We start from the raw sequence: 15,828 nt of genomic DNA on the forward strand, positions 1-15,828 counted from the left end.
TTCATGCAGCCTTACAGTTATTACAGGTAGTAGCTTCTGTCGGGTTTCTCCAGTGACCTTACAACCTTGCATCCAGCTTGGCTTTTATTGCTTGTATTAAATGGAAGCCGTGATCCAAGTGTGAATAGAGGCTGACTTTGGTATTACTCATAAGTGTGACGTCAGGTATTATAACAGATTATGTATTCCCCCTGCAGACTAATTGCAGTTTTATTCTTTCATCTTTCACAGGTAAATCTCACCTGGCCATAGTGCAGCGGGTCAATAATGAAGGTGAAGGAGATCCGTTTTATGAAGTGATGGGAATTGTTACATTGGAGGATATCATAGAAGAGATCATAAAGTCAGAGATCCTGGATGAGACTGATCTGTACAGTAAGTATCACATTTAGAATATGGTGCACATTTTGTTTCATTAAAGTGGATCTGTCATTGGATTTCACAGTACACATTAAGGCTATGTGCGTACTGAGTTTGTTCCAAAAATATGATGAGAAATCAATTCAAAACGCTTGAAACACTTTCTGTTCATTTCAGTTACAAAAACTACTTTGGTCACGTTTAGTGTTGTCAGCAATTTTTTTTTCCACTTCCGGCTTTGGAAAATGCCTGGTGGGAAGAAACGAAAGTGCATGTTAGGCTAGCTTCACATTTCCGTTGTTTTAAATCCGTCAGGTCCATCAATGCGACTGAGCGATGGATCCGTCACTTTTTAGATGTCAACTGACGCAACGGATGTGTTATTTCACAAGATTCCGTTCACAGGAATCCTGTGCAAAAACGTATCCGTCACGTCCGTTACATCCGCTGTGCGTCGGTTTTTTGACGGATCCGTCATGATCCGTTTGTGTTTGGGACAGCCCAGTGGGTGTGCCAAACATGCTGGGCATGCTCAGTAGAGCATGACGGAATCCTGCACTGGATTCCGTTGTAAGACGGATTACGACGGAATCCAGCACCATAGACAACCATTACAAGCTTGACGGATTCCTGCGCGGTGCGTTAAATTTGACAGCCCAAAAAACTTTACATTCTGCATAGTTTCCGCCCGGCAGTCAGTCCAAAAACGACTGACCGCGGCGCAGCGGATGCAACGCAAGGTAATAAGTCGCATTCCGCCACTAATACAAGTCTATGGGACACAACGGAATCCGCCAAACGGATTCCGTTGTTTACCAGAGCCGTGGATTGTGACTGATACAAATTGACGGAAATGTGAACCTAGCCTTATTTGTTTGAAGAGGCTGGAAAATTCTCCAAACTAGAGACTATCCAATCAAAATGCTGGAAAAAAAAACCTACTCAAAATCTTATTAGAAGTTTTTGCAGACAGAGGATTTTTTTGCTAGTGTTTGCAAGAGAAACTAGTATTGTCTTGACGTCTCTTAAGCCCCCATGGCCAAATTGCATTTTCGTGTTTTCCTCCCCTTCTTCCCAGAGCCATAACTTTTTTTTATTTTTGTGTCCACACAGACATATGAGGGTGCATTTTTTTGTGGGGCAAGTTGTACTGTTGAATGACACCATTCATTTTAACACATAACATACTGGAAAATGGTAAAAAAAAAATTTAAGGGCAGCGATTCCCCCCTCCCTCCCCACCCGCAGTTCTCACATTATTTTTTTGGAATTGTTTCTATGGCATACATTTCTGGTAAACATAACCCACCAATATGATTCTCCCCACTCGTATGGTTACGGTGATGCCAAACTTGTCCAGTTTTCTTATTATTTTAGTGTTAAAAAAAAAATTGGATCGTGTCACCATTCATTTAAGGCTAGGTTCACATTTACATTATTTTGCATCAGTCACATACGTTGCTTGACGCTTGTGACTGATGCGTTGTACAACGGGTGACAAGTATTGGAAGAGAAAGCGGATTCCGTTATAAAACAAGAGACAGAGATAACGATCAGCTGATCGCTTTCATTAGCCGGCCGCCAGGAGATAATCTGTTCGCTCTCAAAAGCCGGCGGCCGGCTATTGTGAACGATCAGCTGATCGCTCTCAATAGCCGGCCGCTGGGTGATCAGCTGATCGCTCACAGAAGCCGGCCACCGGGTGATCAGCTGATCAGTCACAGAAGGCGGCTGCTGGGCGATCAGCTTATCGTTTGGCCGCCGAGAGAGCACATGCACAGCGAAATCAAAAGGATTCCGCTGCTCAAAAAACGCTACTTGCTGCGTTCCTGCCGCCCGATGGTCAGTCATTCCACGACTGATCAGTCGGGCGTTGAATGCAATGCAAGGCATCAGTCACAATCCGCCGCACATACAAGTCTATAGGAACAACAGAATCCGCCAAGCGGATTCCGTTTTTTATCAGAGCGGCAGATTGTGACTGATGCAAAACAACGGAAATGTGAACCTAGCCTAACAGGTTAACAGTTGTCTGCCCCGCTCCACTCCACGCACAGTTTACCAATTGGGGGTGTGTCCCCTACAAATTTTGAAGCTATCCAATCAGTGCTGACCATTTGTGAACACACCCCTTTGACAAGAAGCCACACCCCTTTAACCCTTAACATGAAAATCAATCTTTTTTACATTTTTCTTTTTTTTTGTACAGCAGATAATAGAAAAAAAGAGAGAATTCCTCACCGGGAGAGGAAACAACATGACTTTTCTCTGTTCAAGCTGCCAGACAGTGAGATGAAGGTGAAGATTTCTCCGCAGCTTCTTCTGGCTACACATCGATTCATGGCAACAGGTTTGTATTGATGCGTAGATCTACCTGCAGGACTTACCTTATACGTAAATATCTGATGCTCATTCACATGCGACTAGAAGGCTATGTGCGCACGTTGCGTACTAGCCCTGCAGAAATTTCTGCAGCGATCTGAACAGCACACATGCGCTTCAAATCGCTGCAGAAACAGTCCGTAGTAAAAAAAAAAAAAAAAAAGCCGATTCCATGCGCTCTGAGTGTAGCCCCTCCCATAGACAGAGCGGGACCTGCAGGCAAAGCGCAGGAAAGAAGTGACATGTCACTTCTTAAAACGACCACTTCAGGCAGCAGCCGAAGCGCTGCGCTCTAAGACGCCACGTGCGCACGGCTCCTGCATAATCTTCATAGATTATGCAGGGGACGCAGGAAACATGCAGTTACGCTGCGGTGCAGATTGCACCGTAACTGCATGTAATTGCGCACACGTGCACACATAGCCGAAAAGAGCAAATCGATTCTACACTATGCGATTGTACCATAGATTTCCTCCATAATTCCAGTTCTAACTAATCCAAACTTGGTTCACTCGTCTCTTGTTGGCTCAACCCATACCTGACTCCCCCCGCCCCCTCTTTGGTCCTTGTCTTCCTGCTACCTCTGAGTCTCCTTTCTTCTGGCCACTTCTTGAATGGGCTCAATGCAGTCACACAGAGCACAATGCACATCATTGACGTGCATATGTTGTTAATGTTGATGTACTTCCCAGCAAATTCACAACAAATTTATTCAGTGGTAAGCACAGCAAACCCCCCCCTCAAATTGAAAAAATCTTCTGGAATCAAATTTCAGGAAATTAGCTCAACTGTACATATAGATTTTATAAAAGAAGGGTATATGGACAATATAAAGGGGAGGTCCCCTGTTTGGAGCCACGTGCTGTTAGCCAGCCATAGTCTGGGTGTCCACCTTCAGTAAGCGTATACTCCCAAAAATGGTGCATGACTAAGCACACGGTGACTCCGTCTGCACCATTATAGTCAATGGCCCGGTTGGCACATGCGTCCAAAACCCGTTTTGCGGGGGATTCAGGCGGAAGCCCCGACAAAACTACTGAATGGGGAGAGAAGCAGAGTGTAAAAGGGGCACTAATGGACTTGGTGCAGTCATGTACAATTGAGTTTCCTATTCTTTTGCAGCCACCTGCAATACCATGTAGTCATTGGGTATTTCCGTAAATCAACGTCTAAGGTGACCCTCCAGAGCTTTTCTTCTTCCCAATTAATGCTCTTTCCCCTGCAATTACATCACAATCTTTTTGTTACTATTGGTTTCTTGATCTGCATTTTATAATCATTCTTTCTTTATCGTTCCTTTGGGAGACCCAGACCATGGGTGTTTAGCTTCTGCCTCCGGAGGACACACAAAGTACTACACTTAAAAGTGTAGCTCCTCCCTCTGAGCTTATACACCCCCTGGTAGCCAGTCCCAGCCAGTTTATCGCTTTGTGTCAGGAGGCATACATCCACACATGCATTCTCATCTGATTTGTTTGACTTTTGGAAAGAGTTTGAAGAAAAGCGGGTCCATGTCTGGACTCCCGGCATGTCCCTTCTCACCCCACTGTGTCGGTGGTGTTGTAAGGTTGATTTACAAGGCTGCAGCCTTACATGCCGCGCTCCTTCACCATCCCTTCTGGGCTCTGGCTTGAAGTGGGAGCCAGCACGGTCTCCATGCCTGGCAGGAGTCCGGTCTCCATCCACAGCCCCTTGAGGATTCTGTTGGACCGGAGCACTCATCCCCAGGGACATGGCCCTGCGTCTCAGCAGCTAAGTACCTGAGACGTTTATGTTGGGGGTCCCGGTTCTTTATTGTAAGGGGAGAGTATGCTGTATGTGATTGTTTTAACTTTTCCGGCGGGTTCTCTAGCTTTTGCCTGAGAACCGCGCCGATGGTGCCTGCTTGTCGGCCTCGCCGCTTAAATTTAGGCCCCGGCTTCGCCGGAGGCCTAGTTTCATTTCATTTTCCTGCCCTCGCATGTCACTCATGCAGAAGGACAGGTTCGGCTCCTCCCGGCGGCCGTTCTACACAGGGGAGGGACACTCCCCACTGCTGGGGCGTCCCTCCTTCCCTGCAGGTCTCTATAGCCCTCCAGTTCCCGCTCTTTTATAGGAACGCCCTCTTCTCAGACAGAGGTCACTCTGCTCTGGGACATCCTGCATTCTGCATCTCTGCTGAGGTGCTGCGACAGGGGGACCGGGCTTCGGGATCTGGAGGGCACACAACACCGCGCTCAGCGGTCTGGTAAGCCACAGCCGGTCTCCGGTTGTGGACCTCTGTATATTCTCCCTGGGGTTCATTCTCTGCAAAGCCCCCACTCCAGCAGCACCTATCCACATTGTGATGTCTGCTCTAACTTGGCGGTGCCACAGCCTGGAGTCTCACCCCCAGTGGTCTCTCAGGCTGCTGCTGCACCTGTGACTGAACCCCCGGCCTGGGTAGAGTCCTTTTCTAGGTCCATATCCCAGTCATTTGCTGAGTCCATGGGACTTTTGTCCAGGACTTTGATGAATATGCATCAGCCCCCCTCACAGGGTGCCTCTAATACTCTTGACAGAGGACTCCTATCCTCTGACCTCCGTCCATCGGAGCTCACGGAGGATTCATCATCTGATCCCAGACCCCGTCCTTCTAAGAGAAGGCGCAGGGTTTCCTCCCCCTCCCCGTCCCACGGCTCTGTCTCAAGAGCTGACTCTCAAGATGAGGAGGATGCCCTCACTGGGGGCTCGGAGGCTATGTATCCCTTCGATTTCTCTGAGGGTGACTCAGATCTTAGTAATTTGATTGCTTCTATTAATTCTGTGCTGGATCTCAATCCGCCAGTGTCAGAGGAGCATCTCTCTTTGGCAGAAAAACATCAGTTTACCTCGCCTAAGAGAGTAAAGAGTGTGTTCTTTAACCACTCCAGTTTTCAGACCGCTGTGACCAAACCCAGGGCCTGCCCTGACAAACGCTTTCCAAAGCGTGGTTCTGATGACCGGTTCCCGTTTCCACCTGAGGTGGTCAAGGAGTGGTCTCACTCCCCAAAGGTAGACCCTCCAGTGTCTAGGCTCTCAGCCCGGACCGTTGTGTCGGTGGCTGACGGCACCTCACTTAAGGATTCCACTGACCGTCAGATTGACCTTCTGGCCAAATCTGTGTATGAAGCTGCGGGGGCCGCGTTTTCCCCGACTTTTGCAGCAGTGTGGGCTCTCAAAGCCATCTCTGCTTCTCTAGAGGAGATGCATTCCCTCACCAAGGAATCTATGCCTGAGATGGTTACCTTAACTTCTCAGGCTTCAGCTTTTTCATCTTATGCCATGTCTGCCATGCTAGAGGCTGCTCACCGCACTGCGGTGGCTTCAGCTAATTCTCTTGTTATCCGCAGGATTTTGTGGCTTTGAGAGTGGAAGGCAGATGCTTCTTCCAAGAAGTTTCTTGCTGGGCTCCCTTTTGCTGGTTCACGGCTGTTTGGTGAACAGCTGGATGAAATCATTAAAGAAGCTACTGGCGGGAAGAGTACTTCCATGCCACAAACCAAGACCAGGAAACCCGCCCAGGGTAGGAATCAATCGAGGTTTCGTTCCTTTCGTTCCTCCAACTGGTCATCCTCTAAGCCTTCCGCCTCGTCCGCTAACTCAGCCAAGGATCAGAAATCCAACTGGCGCCCAAAAGCACGTCCACAGAAGACCGCAGGAGGTTCTGCCACTAAGGCAGCTTCCTCATGACTCTCGGCCCGCTCCAGCCACGTCCTTAGTCAGTGGCAGGCTCTCCCACTTTGGCGACGCTTGGTTAAAGCAAGTCTCCGATCAGTGGGTGAGAGACATCATATCTCACGGCTACAGGATAGAATTCTCTTCCAGCCCGCCAAACAGATTTTTTCTCTCAACTCCCCCCTGCTCCAAGGCCGCCGCCTTCTCACAGGCCGTGGCGTCCTTGCAGGCAAACGGAGTGATTGTCCCAGTTCCCGCTCAGGAACGGTTCAGAGGTTTTTACTCAAATCTCTTCCTAGTTCCAAAAAAGGACGGTACCTTCCGGCCCATCCTGGATCTCAAGCTTCTCAACAAGCATGTCCGGGTGCGGCATTTTCGCATGGAGTCTCTGCGATCAGTCATTGCCTCTATGACCCAAGGGGATTTCCTGGCGTCCATCGACATCAGAGATGCCTATCTACATGTGCCAATCGCAGTGTCACATCAGCGTTGGTTACGTTTTGCGATAGTAGAGGATCATTTCCAATTCGTGGCTCTCCCCTTCGGGTTAGCCACGGCCCCTCGGGTATTCACCAAGGTCATGGCGGCAGTGATTGCGGTCCTGAACCTCCAGGGGTTAGCAGTGCTTCCTTATCTGGACGACCTTCTGGTCAAGGGTCCATCCAGCGCAGACTGTCAGCGGAGTGTTTCGCTCACTCTCGCCACCCTAGCCCAATTCGGGTGGATTGTCAATCTTCCCAAATCCACTCTGACTCCGACCCAGAGTCTCACGTACCTAGGGATGCAGTTCGAGACTTTGCCGGCACTTGTGAAGTTGCCCTTAATCAAACAGTCTCTCCGGCTAACGGTGCGCTCTCTCCTGAGGCCCCGCCGTTATTCCCTGATGCAGGTGCTGGGTCAAATGGTGGCCTCCATGGAGGCGGTTCCCTTTGCCCAGTTCCATCTGCGTCCTCTGCAGCTGGACATTCTCCGCTGTTGGGACAAGCGGCCTTCCTCCTTACACAGGTTAGTGGCTCTGTCGCCACGGACCAGGAGCTCTCTTCAGTGGTGGCTTCGACCACTCTCCCTGTCCCAAGGGCGCTCCTTCCTGACTCCGTCCTGGGTGATTCTCACCACGGATGCCAGCCTATCCGGCTGGGGAGCGGTACATCTCCACCACAGAGCACAGGGCACTTGGACTCTGTCCGAGTCAGCCCTTTCAATCAATGTGCTGGAAACCAGAGCTGTGCTTCTAGCTCTCCTAGCCTTTCACCACCTGTTGGCGGGCAGGCACATTCGAGTCCAGTCAGACAACGCGACAGCGGTTGCCTACATCAATCACCAAGGCGGGACACGCAGCCGCCTGGCAATGTTGGAGGTCCAACGCATTCTTCAATGGGCTGAGGACTCCAAGTCCACCATATCCGCAGTCCACATCCCTGGCGTAGAAAACTGGGAGGCAGATTATCTCAGCCGTCAATCCGTGGACGGTGGTGAGTGGTCCCTGCACCCGGCAGTGTTTCAGTCAATCTGCCGCAAGTGGGGCACTCCGGATGTGAACCTAATGGCATCCCGTCACAACAACAAGGTTCCGGTTTACGTGGCTCGCTCCCACGATCCTCAGGCCTTCGCCGCGGACGCTCTGGTTCAAGACTGGTCCCAGTTTCGTCTGTCCTACGTGTTTCCCCCTCTAGCTCTCTTGCCCAGAGTCCTGCGCAATATCAGAATGGAGGGCCGTCGAGTCATCCTCATTGCACCGGACTGGCCCAGGCGAGCTTGGTATCCGGACCTGCTCCAACTGTCCGTGGAGATGCCGTGGCATCTTCCGGACCGTCCAGACCTGCTCTCGCAAGGTCCGTTTTTCCGCCCGAATTCTGCGGCACTCAAATTGACGGCGTGGCTCTTGAGTCCTGGATTTTGACGGCTTCTGGTATTCCTCCTGAAGTCATCTCCACTATGACTCGGGCCCGTAAGTCTTCCTCCGTCAAGATCTATCACAGGACTTGGAAAATTTTCCTGTCCTGGTGTCGCTCTTCCGGCCATTCCCCTTGGCCATTCTCGTTGCCGACCCTTCTGTCTTTTTTACAGTCCGGTCTGCAGCTAGGATTGTCCCTCAACTCTCTCAAGGGACAAGTCTCAGCTCTATCAGTTCTGTTCCAGCGGCGTCTCGCCCGGCTGGCTCAGGTCCGCACCTTCATGCAAGGTGCGTCTCACATCATTCCGCCTTATCGGCGGCCCTTGGATCCCTGGGACCTTAACTTGGTCCTCACGGTATTGCAGAAACCCCCTTTCGAGCCCCTTAGGGAGGTTTCTTTGGATCGTCTTTCTCAAAAGGTGGTCTTTCTAGTTGCCATAACTTCTCTCAGGAGAGTCTCTGATTTGGCTGTGCTCTCCTCGGAGTCACCTTTTTTGGTTTTTCACCAAGACAAGGTAGTTCTCCGTCCGACCCCGGACTTTCTTCCTAAGGTGGTCTCTCCCTTCCACCTTAACCAGGATATTTCCTTGCCTTCCTTCTGTCCGGCCCCTGTTCATCGCTTTGAGAAAGCGCTGCATACTCTAGATCTGGTGCGTGCTCTCCGGATCTATGTGTCTCTCACCGCTGCGCTTAGGCGGTGCACCTCTCTTTTTGTGCTAACCACAGGGCGGCGCAAGGGTCTCTCTGCTTCTAAGCCGACCTTGGCCCGTTGGATTAGATCGACCATTTCGGACGCCTACCAGAGTACTCAGGTGCCTCCCCCGCCGGGGATCAAAGCACACTCGACCAGAGCTATCGGTGCCTCTTGGGCTTTTAGGCACCAGGCTACGGCTCAACAAGTCTGTCAGGCTGCCACTTGGACTAGCCTGCATACCTTTTCGAAGCACTACCAAGTGCCTGCTCATGCTTCGGCAGATGCGAGCTTGGGCAGACGCATCCTTCAGGCGGCTGTCGCCCACTTGTGAAGTTAGGCTCCGCCTACTTCTTAGTTTTTTCTGTTTATTCCCACCCAGGGACAGCTTTGGAACGTCTCATGGTCTGGGTCTCCCAAAGGAACGATAAAGAAAAAGAGAATTTTGTTACTTACCGTAAATTCTTTTTCTTATAGTTCCGTATTGGGAGACCCAGCACCCTCCCTGTTGCCTGTTGGCAATTTTCTTGTTCCGTGTGTTATCACCGGCTGTTGTCGTGGACAGAGTCTCCGGTTGTTCCGGTTCTTACTCGGTTCTACTTGTGGGTGGCTATTCTCCTTCAGCTTTTGCACTAAACTGGCTAGGACTGGCTACCAGGGGGTGTATAAGCTCAGAGGGAGGAGCTACACTTTTGAGTGTAGTACTTTGTGTGTCCTCCGGAGGCAGAAGCTAAACACCCAAGGTCTGGGTCTCCCAATACGGAACTATAAGAAAAAGAATTTACGGTAAGTAACAAAATTCTCTTTTTCCTTACTGAACCGTGTATATATATTTATCTTATGACTTCCTGCTGAGTTTGTTATAGGGAGTTGTCCCCTTTCAGATAACATTTGTCCAGGTCTGACATCATGGTGGTAGACAATCAGTGAGGTCAGCAGCTCTGAGTGGGGCGTTCAGTCTACAATGGCAGAACTGCTGAGTTCACTGATTGGCGCCCAGGCTGTCAGCGTAATGCCAGACACTGTACTCGCTGGTGGACCCATGGAAGGCGACTAAAGCTCTTCTTTTTTTATTTTTTTTTATTGCAAACTGTGCTCCAGGAAAAACATTAACTGAAAGGGAACAAAACCTTTAAGCCCTATATTTAGGCACAGGGAATCATCTCCTTTGGGTGTTGACTTGCATATGATTTTTGAGATATGACCGGACATTAATTTTAAACCCTTTCAGATCAACTGATTTTTATTTTCTGTGGTTACTTTTTTTTTCTCCCTTTCTTTCAACAGCCATAACTTTTTTTTTTTTTCTTTTCTTTTTCCTTCAACATAGCCATAGACCAAGTTGCAGTTTTCAGTCACACCATTCATTCTACCACATCATATACTGAAAAATCATTACTGATCGCAAAAAGGTGTCACACACAACGACATCGCTAACGTGGCCGGATGTGCGTCACCAACACCGTGACCCCGACGATATCTCGTTAGCGATATCGTTGTGTGTAAATGGACCTTTAGTTGCTGATATATTTCACAGGTTCATACTGTTGTGTTCAATTTGTACGTGTTTTATACATTTTGCCATGTTGGATTAGATTTACTGAATTACAAACATTATCTCTTATTGTCTTTTTCAGAGATTGAACCTTTCAAAACCCCGTACCTATCAGAGAAGATTCTGCTGCGGCTCCTGAAACATCCACATGTGATCCAAGAACTGAAATTTGATGAGAAAAATAAAAGGTCTTGTGATCATTTTCTTTACCAGCGCAACAAACCGGTGGACTATTTTATTTTAATCCTGCAGGTAAATATCTGTAATGTGCAATTTGTTGAGTTATATTCACCATTTCCACATTATGTTGCATCCTCAGATTTCTTTGCTTTCGTCCTTCTAAGGGTAAAGTGGAAGTCGAAGTTGGTAAAGAAGGATTGCGATTTGAGAATGGCGCCTTCACCTACTATGGCGTTCCTGCTATACTCACTGCTGTGTCTTCAGGTAATGGTGATTTCCAATTTGCATCAGCTTACACTGCAGAGCGATTACCGTATTTTTCGCTTTATAAGACGCACCGGAATATAAGACGCACCCCAAACTTAGACATAAAAAAAAGGTAAAAAAAAGAAAAATGGGGTCCGTCTTATACTCCGGTGTTCTCTTACCGGAGGGGGCCAGCAGTGGTGGTGAAGCGGGGTCACAGGAGGCACAGGTTGTGCTGGCAGGCGCGGCAGGTCAGTGGCAGCGGGGTCCGTGGTTGCAGGTGCCGTGGCGTCCGTGGTTGCAGGCGCGGTGGCGTCCGCGGTGGCAGGATCCGTGGGGTCCGTGGTGGCGGCAGCAGCCGTGGCGTGTGAGCCGTGCAGCAGGCCGGTGCAGTGAGTGGCAGCGGCGGCGGCGGCGGCTCAGTGGTGGGAGCGGCGGCAACTGCTCAGTGGTGGCAGCGGCAGGGACTGCTCAGTGGTGGCGTGTGTCCGCGGTCCCGGTTCAGTGGTGGCAGCGGCGGCGGCGGCTCAGTGGTGGGAGCGGCGGCAACTGCTCAGTGGTGGCAGCGGCAGGGACTGCTCAGTGGTGGCGTGTGTCCGCGGTCCCGGTTCAGTGGTGGCAGCGGCGGCGACGGCTCAGTGGTGGAGTGTGTCCGCGGTCCCGATTCAAGTAATGGCGCCCGGAGCGACGCATGCGCAGATGGAGCTCTCATCCAAGGGCTCCATCTGCGCACGCGCTGACTCCCGGAGCAGCGCGTGCGCAGATGGAGCTCTCATCCAAGAGCTCCACCGGCGCCATCATCTGAAAGTGGGACCGCGGACAACTGGTAAGCTGCACAGCCGCCCGCCCCGCATGCACAGAGTGGCAGCCAGCAGGCTGCCCGCCCACTCTGCGTACAAGCCGCCGGGTACCTGTGCTTGCGTACGGTGGCAGCCGGGTACCCATGGCTGTGTGCGGGCGGCAGATGGGTGACTGTGTGAGGGCGGCAGCCGGGTACCTGCACGGGCACCCGACTGCCGCTCGCACACAGCACCCGGCTGCCGCCCGCACACAGCCATGGGTACCCGTCTGCCACCGCATGCAAGCACAGGTACCTGGCTGCCGACCCCACACAGCACCCGCTGCCGCCCGCACAGCCACGGGTACCCGGCTGCCGCTGCATGCAAGTACAGGTACCTGGCCGCTTGCATGCAGCCACAGGCACCCGCCCGATCGCCTCAGACAGGACCCCCCCCCCCCGCTACCACTTTATAAGACGCACCCCCCATTTTCCTCCCAAAATTTGGGGAGGAAAAGTGCGTCTTATAAAGCGAAAAATACGGTAAATAGAAGTATGATGCAATGTATCTTTCATTTCTAAGATGTTTGCACATCATTTACCTTTTCTGGACTACATGATTATTCATTTGTTTTTTTTTTTCTTTCTCTCCCCTTTTTCCAAGGTCCATAACTTTTTTTATTTTTCCATCATCCGACCCATACGAGGCCATGTTTTTTATGACAAATTGTTGATTTGAATTACACCCTTTTCTCCCATATGTTGTAAAAAAAAAAAAAATATTCCAGGTGTGGTGTAACTGAAAAAAAAAAGTTTTTTTACTTGCTACATAAAAAATATGTACCATACTTTTTGTTTTATAAGACGCACCCTAAATTTAGAGAAAAAAATGTGGAGTCCGTCTTATAATCCGCGGTGCTGTCTTACATCTTACCGGAGGGGGCGGCAGCTGTGGTGGAGCGGGGTCACAGGTGTCGGGAAAGTGCTGAAGAGTATGATGGTGCAGCAGGTGTCCCAGATGCTCGCTGTGGGCGCTGTGACGCAGGAGGAGCATCCAGAAACTGTCAGCGGTGCGAGCTTCAAAGAAATGGTGCCCAGAGTCGATGCGTGCGCAAATGGTGCTATCGGCTCAATGACAAGCCGAGATCTCATCTGCGCACGCGCAAGCTTCGGATGCCATTTTCCTTAAGTCTGCCGCAGGGAGATAAATGGGCCAGGAGTCGGCGCGTGGACAGATCAGATCTTGAGCCAAGAGCTACATCTGCATATACGCCGACTCCGGGCGCCATTTGAAGCCTGCTCCGCTGACATTTTCAGAATGGCGGCCCCTGGCCTCGCAGCATTTCCCCTTCCTTCTGTGACCATTCTCCACCACCCCGGTAAGGTACATTCAGATAAGATGCACCCTTCATTTTCCTCCAAAATTTATGGGAGGAAAGGTGCGTCTTATAATCCGAAAAATATAGTACTTTTTTCTTTTAAATGGCTCCAGCCGTCATATATTGAGAGTCATAACCTTTCTATCCATTGATAATGTTGTATGAGGCTAGATTCTTGCAGGAATTTGGGCTCCATATGATTTTCTGATATTTTTATTTTTAGGAGGGATGTTACATTATTATTATTATTATTATTATGTATTTTTAAAGCATCATTAATGCTGGGCTGCTGAGCATATAAAAAGGGGTTAAATGCATATAATATAGAGTGTGTATATGTATATGTATATATATATATATATATATATATATATATATACAGTGCCTACAAGTAGTATTCAACCCCCTGCAGATTTAGCAGGTTTGATAAGATGCAAGTAAGGTAGAGCCTGCAAACTTCAAACAAGAGCAGGATTTATTAACAGATGCATAAATCTTACAAACCAACAAGTTATGTTGCTCAGTTAAATTTTAATAAATTTTCACCATAAAAGTGTGGGTCAATTATTATTCAACCCCTAGGTTTAATATTTTGTGGAATAACCCTTGTTTACAATTACAGCTAATAATCGTCTTTTATAAGACCTGATCAGGCCGGCACAGGTCTCTGGAGTTATCTTGGCCCACTCCTCCATGCAGATCTTCTCCAAGTTATCTAGGTTCTTTGGGTGTCTCATGTGGACTTTAATCTTGAGCTCCTTCCACAAGTTTTCAATTGGGTTAAGGTCAGGAGACTGACTAGGCCACTGCAACACCTTGATTTTTTCCCTTTTGAACCAGGCCTTGGTTTTCTTGGCTGTGTGCTTTGGGTCGTTGTCTTGTTGGAAGATGAAATGACGACCCATCTTAAGATCCTTGATGGAGGAGCGGAGGTTCTTGGCCAAAATCTCCAGGTAGGCCGTGCTATCCATCTTCCCATGGATGCGGACCAGATGGCCAGGCCCCTTGGCTGAGAAACAGCCCCACAGCATGATGCTGCCACCACCATGCTTGACTGTAGGGATGGTATTCTTGGGGTCGTATGCAGTGCCATCCAGTCTCCAAACGTCACGTGTGTGGTTGGCACCAAAGATCTCGATCTTGGTCTCATCAGACCAGAGAACCTTGAACCAGTCTGTCTCAGAGTCCTCCAAGTGATCATGAGCAAACTGTAGACGAGCCTTGACATGACGCTGTGAAAGTAAAGGTACCTTACGGGCTCGTCTGGAACGGAGACCATTGCGGTGGAGTACGTTACTTATGGTATTGACTGAAACCAATGTCCCCACTGCCATGAGATCTTCCCGGAGCTCCCTCCTTGTTGTAATGGGTTAGCCTTGACTCTTCGGACAAGCCTGGCCTCGGCACGGGTGGAAACTTTCAAAGGCTGTCCAGGCCGTGGAAGGCTAACAGTAGTTCCATAAGCCTTCCACTTCCGGATGATGCTCCCAACAGTGGAGACAGGTAGGCCCAACTCCTTGGAAAGGGTTTTGTACCCCTTGCCAGCCTTGTGACCCTCCACGATCTTGTCTCTGATGGCCTTGGAATGCTCCTTTGTCTTTCCCATGTTGACCAAGTATGAGTGCTGTTCACAAGTTTGGGGAGGGTCTTAATTAGTCAGAAAAGGCTGGAAAAAGAGATAATTAATCCAAACATGTGAAGCTCATTGTTTTTTGTGCCTGAAATACTTCTTAATACTTTAGGGGAACCAAACAGAATTCTTGTGGATTGAGGGGATGAATAATAAATGACCCTCTGAATAAACTTTTCACAATTAAAAAAAAAAAAAATTAAAAAAGAAATAACATTCTTTTTCTTTATCGTTCCTTTGGCAGACTCAGACCATGGGTGTTTAGCTTCTGCCTCCGGAGGACACACAAAGTACTACACTTAAAAGTGTAGCTCCTCCCTCTGAGCTTATACACCCCCTGGTAGCCAGTCCTAGCCAGTTTATTGCTTTGTGTCAGGAGGCATACATCCACACATGCATTCTCATCTGATTTGTTTGACTTTTGGAAAGAGTTTGAAGAAAAGCGGGTCCATGTCTGGACTCCCGGCATGTCCCTTCTCACCCCACTGTGTCGGTGGTGTTGTAAGGTTGATTTACAAGGCTGCAGCCTTACATGCCGCGCTCCTTCACCATCCCTTCTGGGCTCTGGCTTGAAGTGGGAGCCAGCACGGTCTCCATGCCTGGCAGGAGTCCGGTCTCCATCCACAGCCCCTTGAGGATTCTGTTGGACCGGAGCACTCATCCCCAGGGACATGGCCCTGCATCTCAGCAGCTAAGTACCTGAGACGTTTATGTTGGGGGTCCCGGTTCTTTATTGTATGGGGAGAGTATGCTGTATGTGATTGTTTTAACTTTTCCGGCGGGTTCTCTAGCTTTTGCCTGAGAACCGCGCCGATGGTGCCTGCTTGTCGGCCTCGCCGCTTAAATTTAGGCCCCGGCTTCGCCGGAGGCCTAGTTTCATTTTCCTGCCCTCGCATGTCACTCATGCAGAGGGACAGGTTCGGCTCCTCCCGGCGGCCGTTCTACACAGGGGAGGGACACTCCCCACTGCTGGGGCGTCCCTCCTTCCCTGCAGGTCTCTATAGCCCTCCAGTTCCCGCTCTTTTATAGGAACGCCCTCTTCTCAGGCAGAGTTCACT

General features: G+C 49.6%; 1 protein-coding gene across 3 annotated transcripts in view; it reads left to right on the plus strand.

Moving 5' to 3' along the window:
- Window positions 1-15,828, plus strand: part of CNNM1 (cyclin and CBS domain divalent metal cation transport mediator 1) — a 114,447-nt gene that overhangs the window by 37,240 nt on the left and 61,379 nt on the right. For 2 of the 3 annotated variants that reach the window (XM_075348413.1, XM_075348415.1), the window contains exons 2-5: window positions 232-375; window positions 2,570-2,710; window positions 10,640-10,809; window positions 10,902-11,001. In XM_075348413.1, coding sequence (XP_075204528.1) covers window positions 232-375; window positions 2,570-2,710; window positions 10,640-10,809; window positions 10,902-11,001 — 555 coding nt within the window. The remainder of the gene's footprint in view (window positions 1-231; window positions 376-2,569; window positions 2,711-10,639; window positions 10,810-10,901; window positions 11,002-15,828) is intronic. The other variant, XM_075348414.1, reaches the window with a different exon arrangement.

Source organism: Anomaloglossus baeobatrachus, chromosome 5 (assembly GCF_048569485.1).
Source record: "Anomaloglossus baeobatrachus isolate aAnoBae1 chromosome 5, aAnoBae1.hap1, whole genome shotgun sequence".
Lineage (NCBI taxonomy): Eukaryota > Metazoa > Chordata > Amphibia > Anura > Aromobatidae > Anomaloglossus > Anomaloglossus baeobatrachus.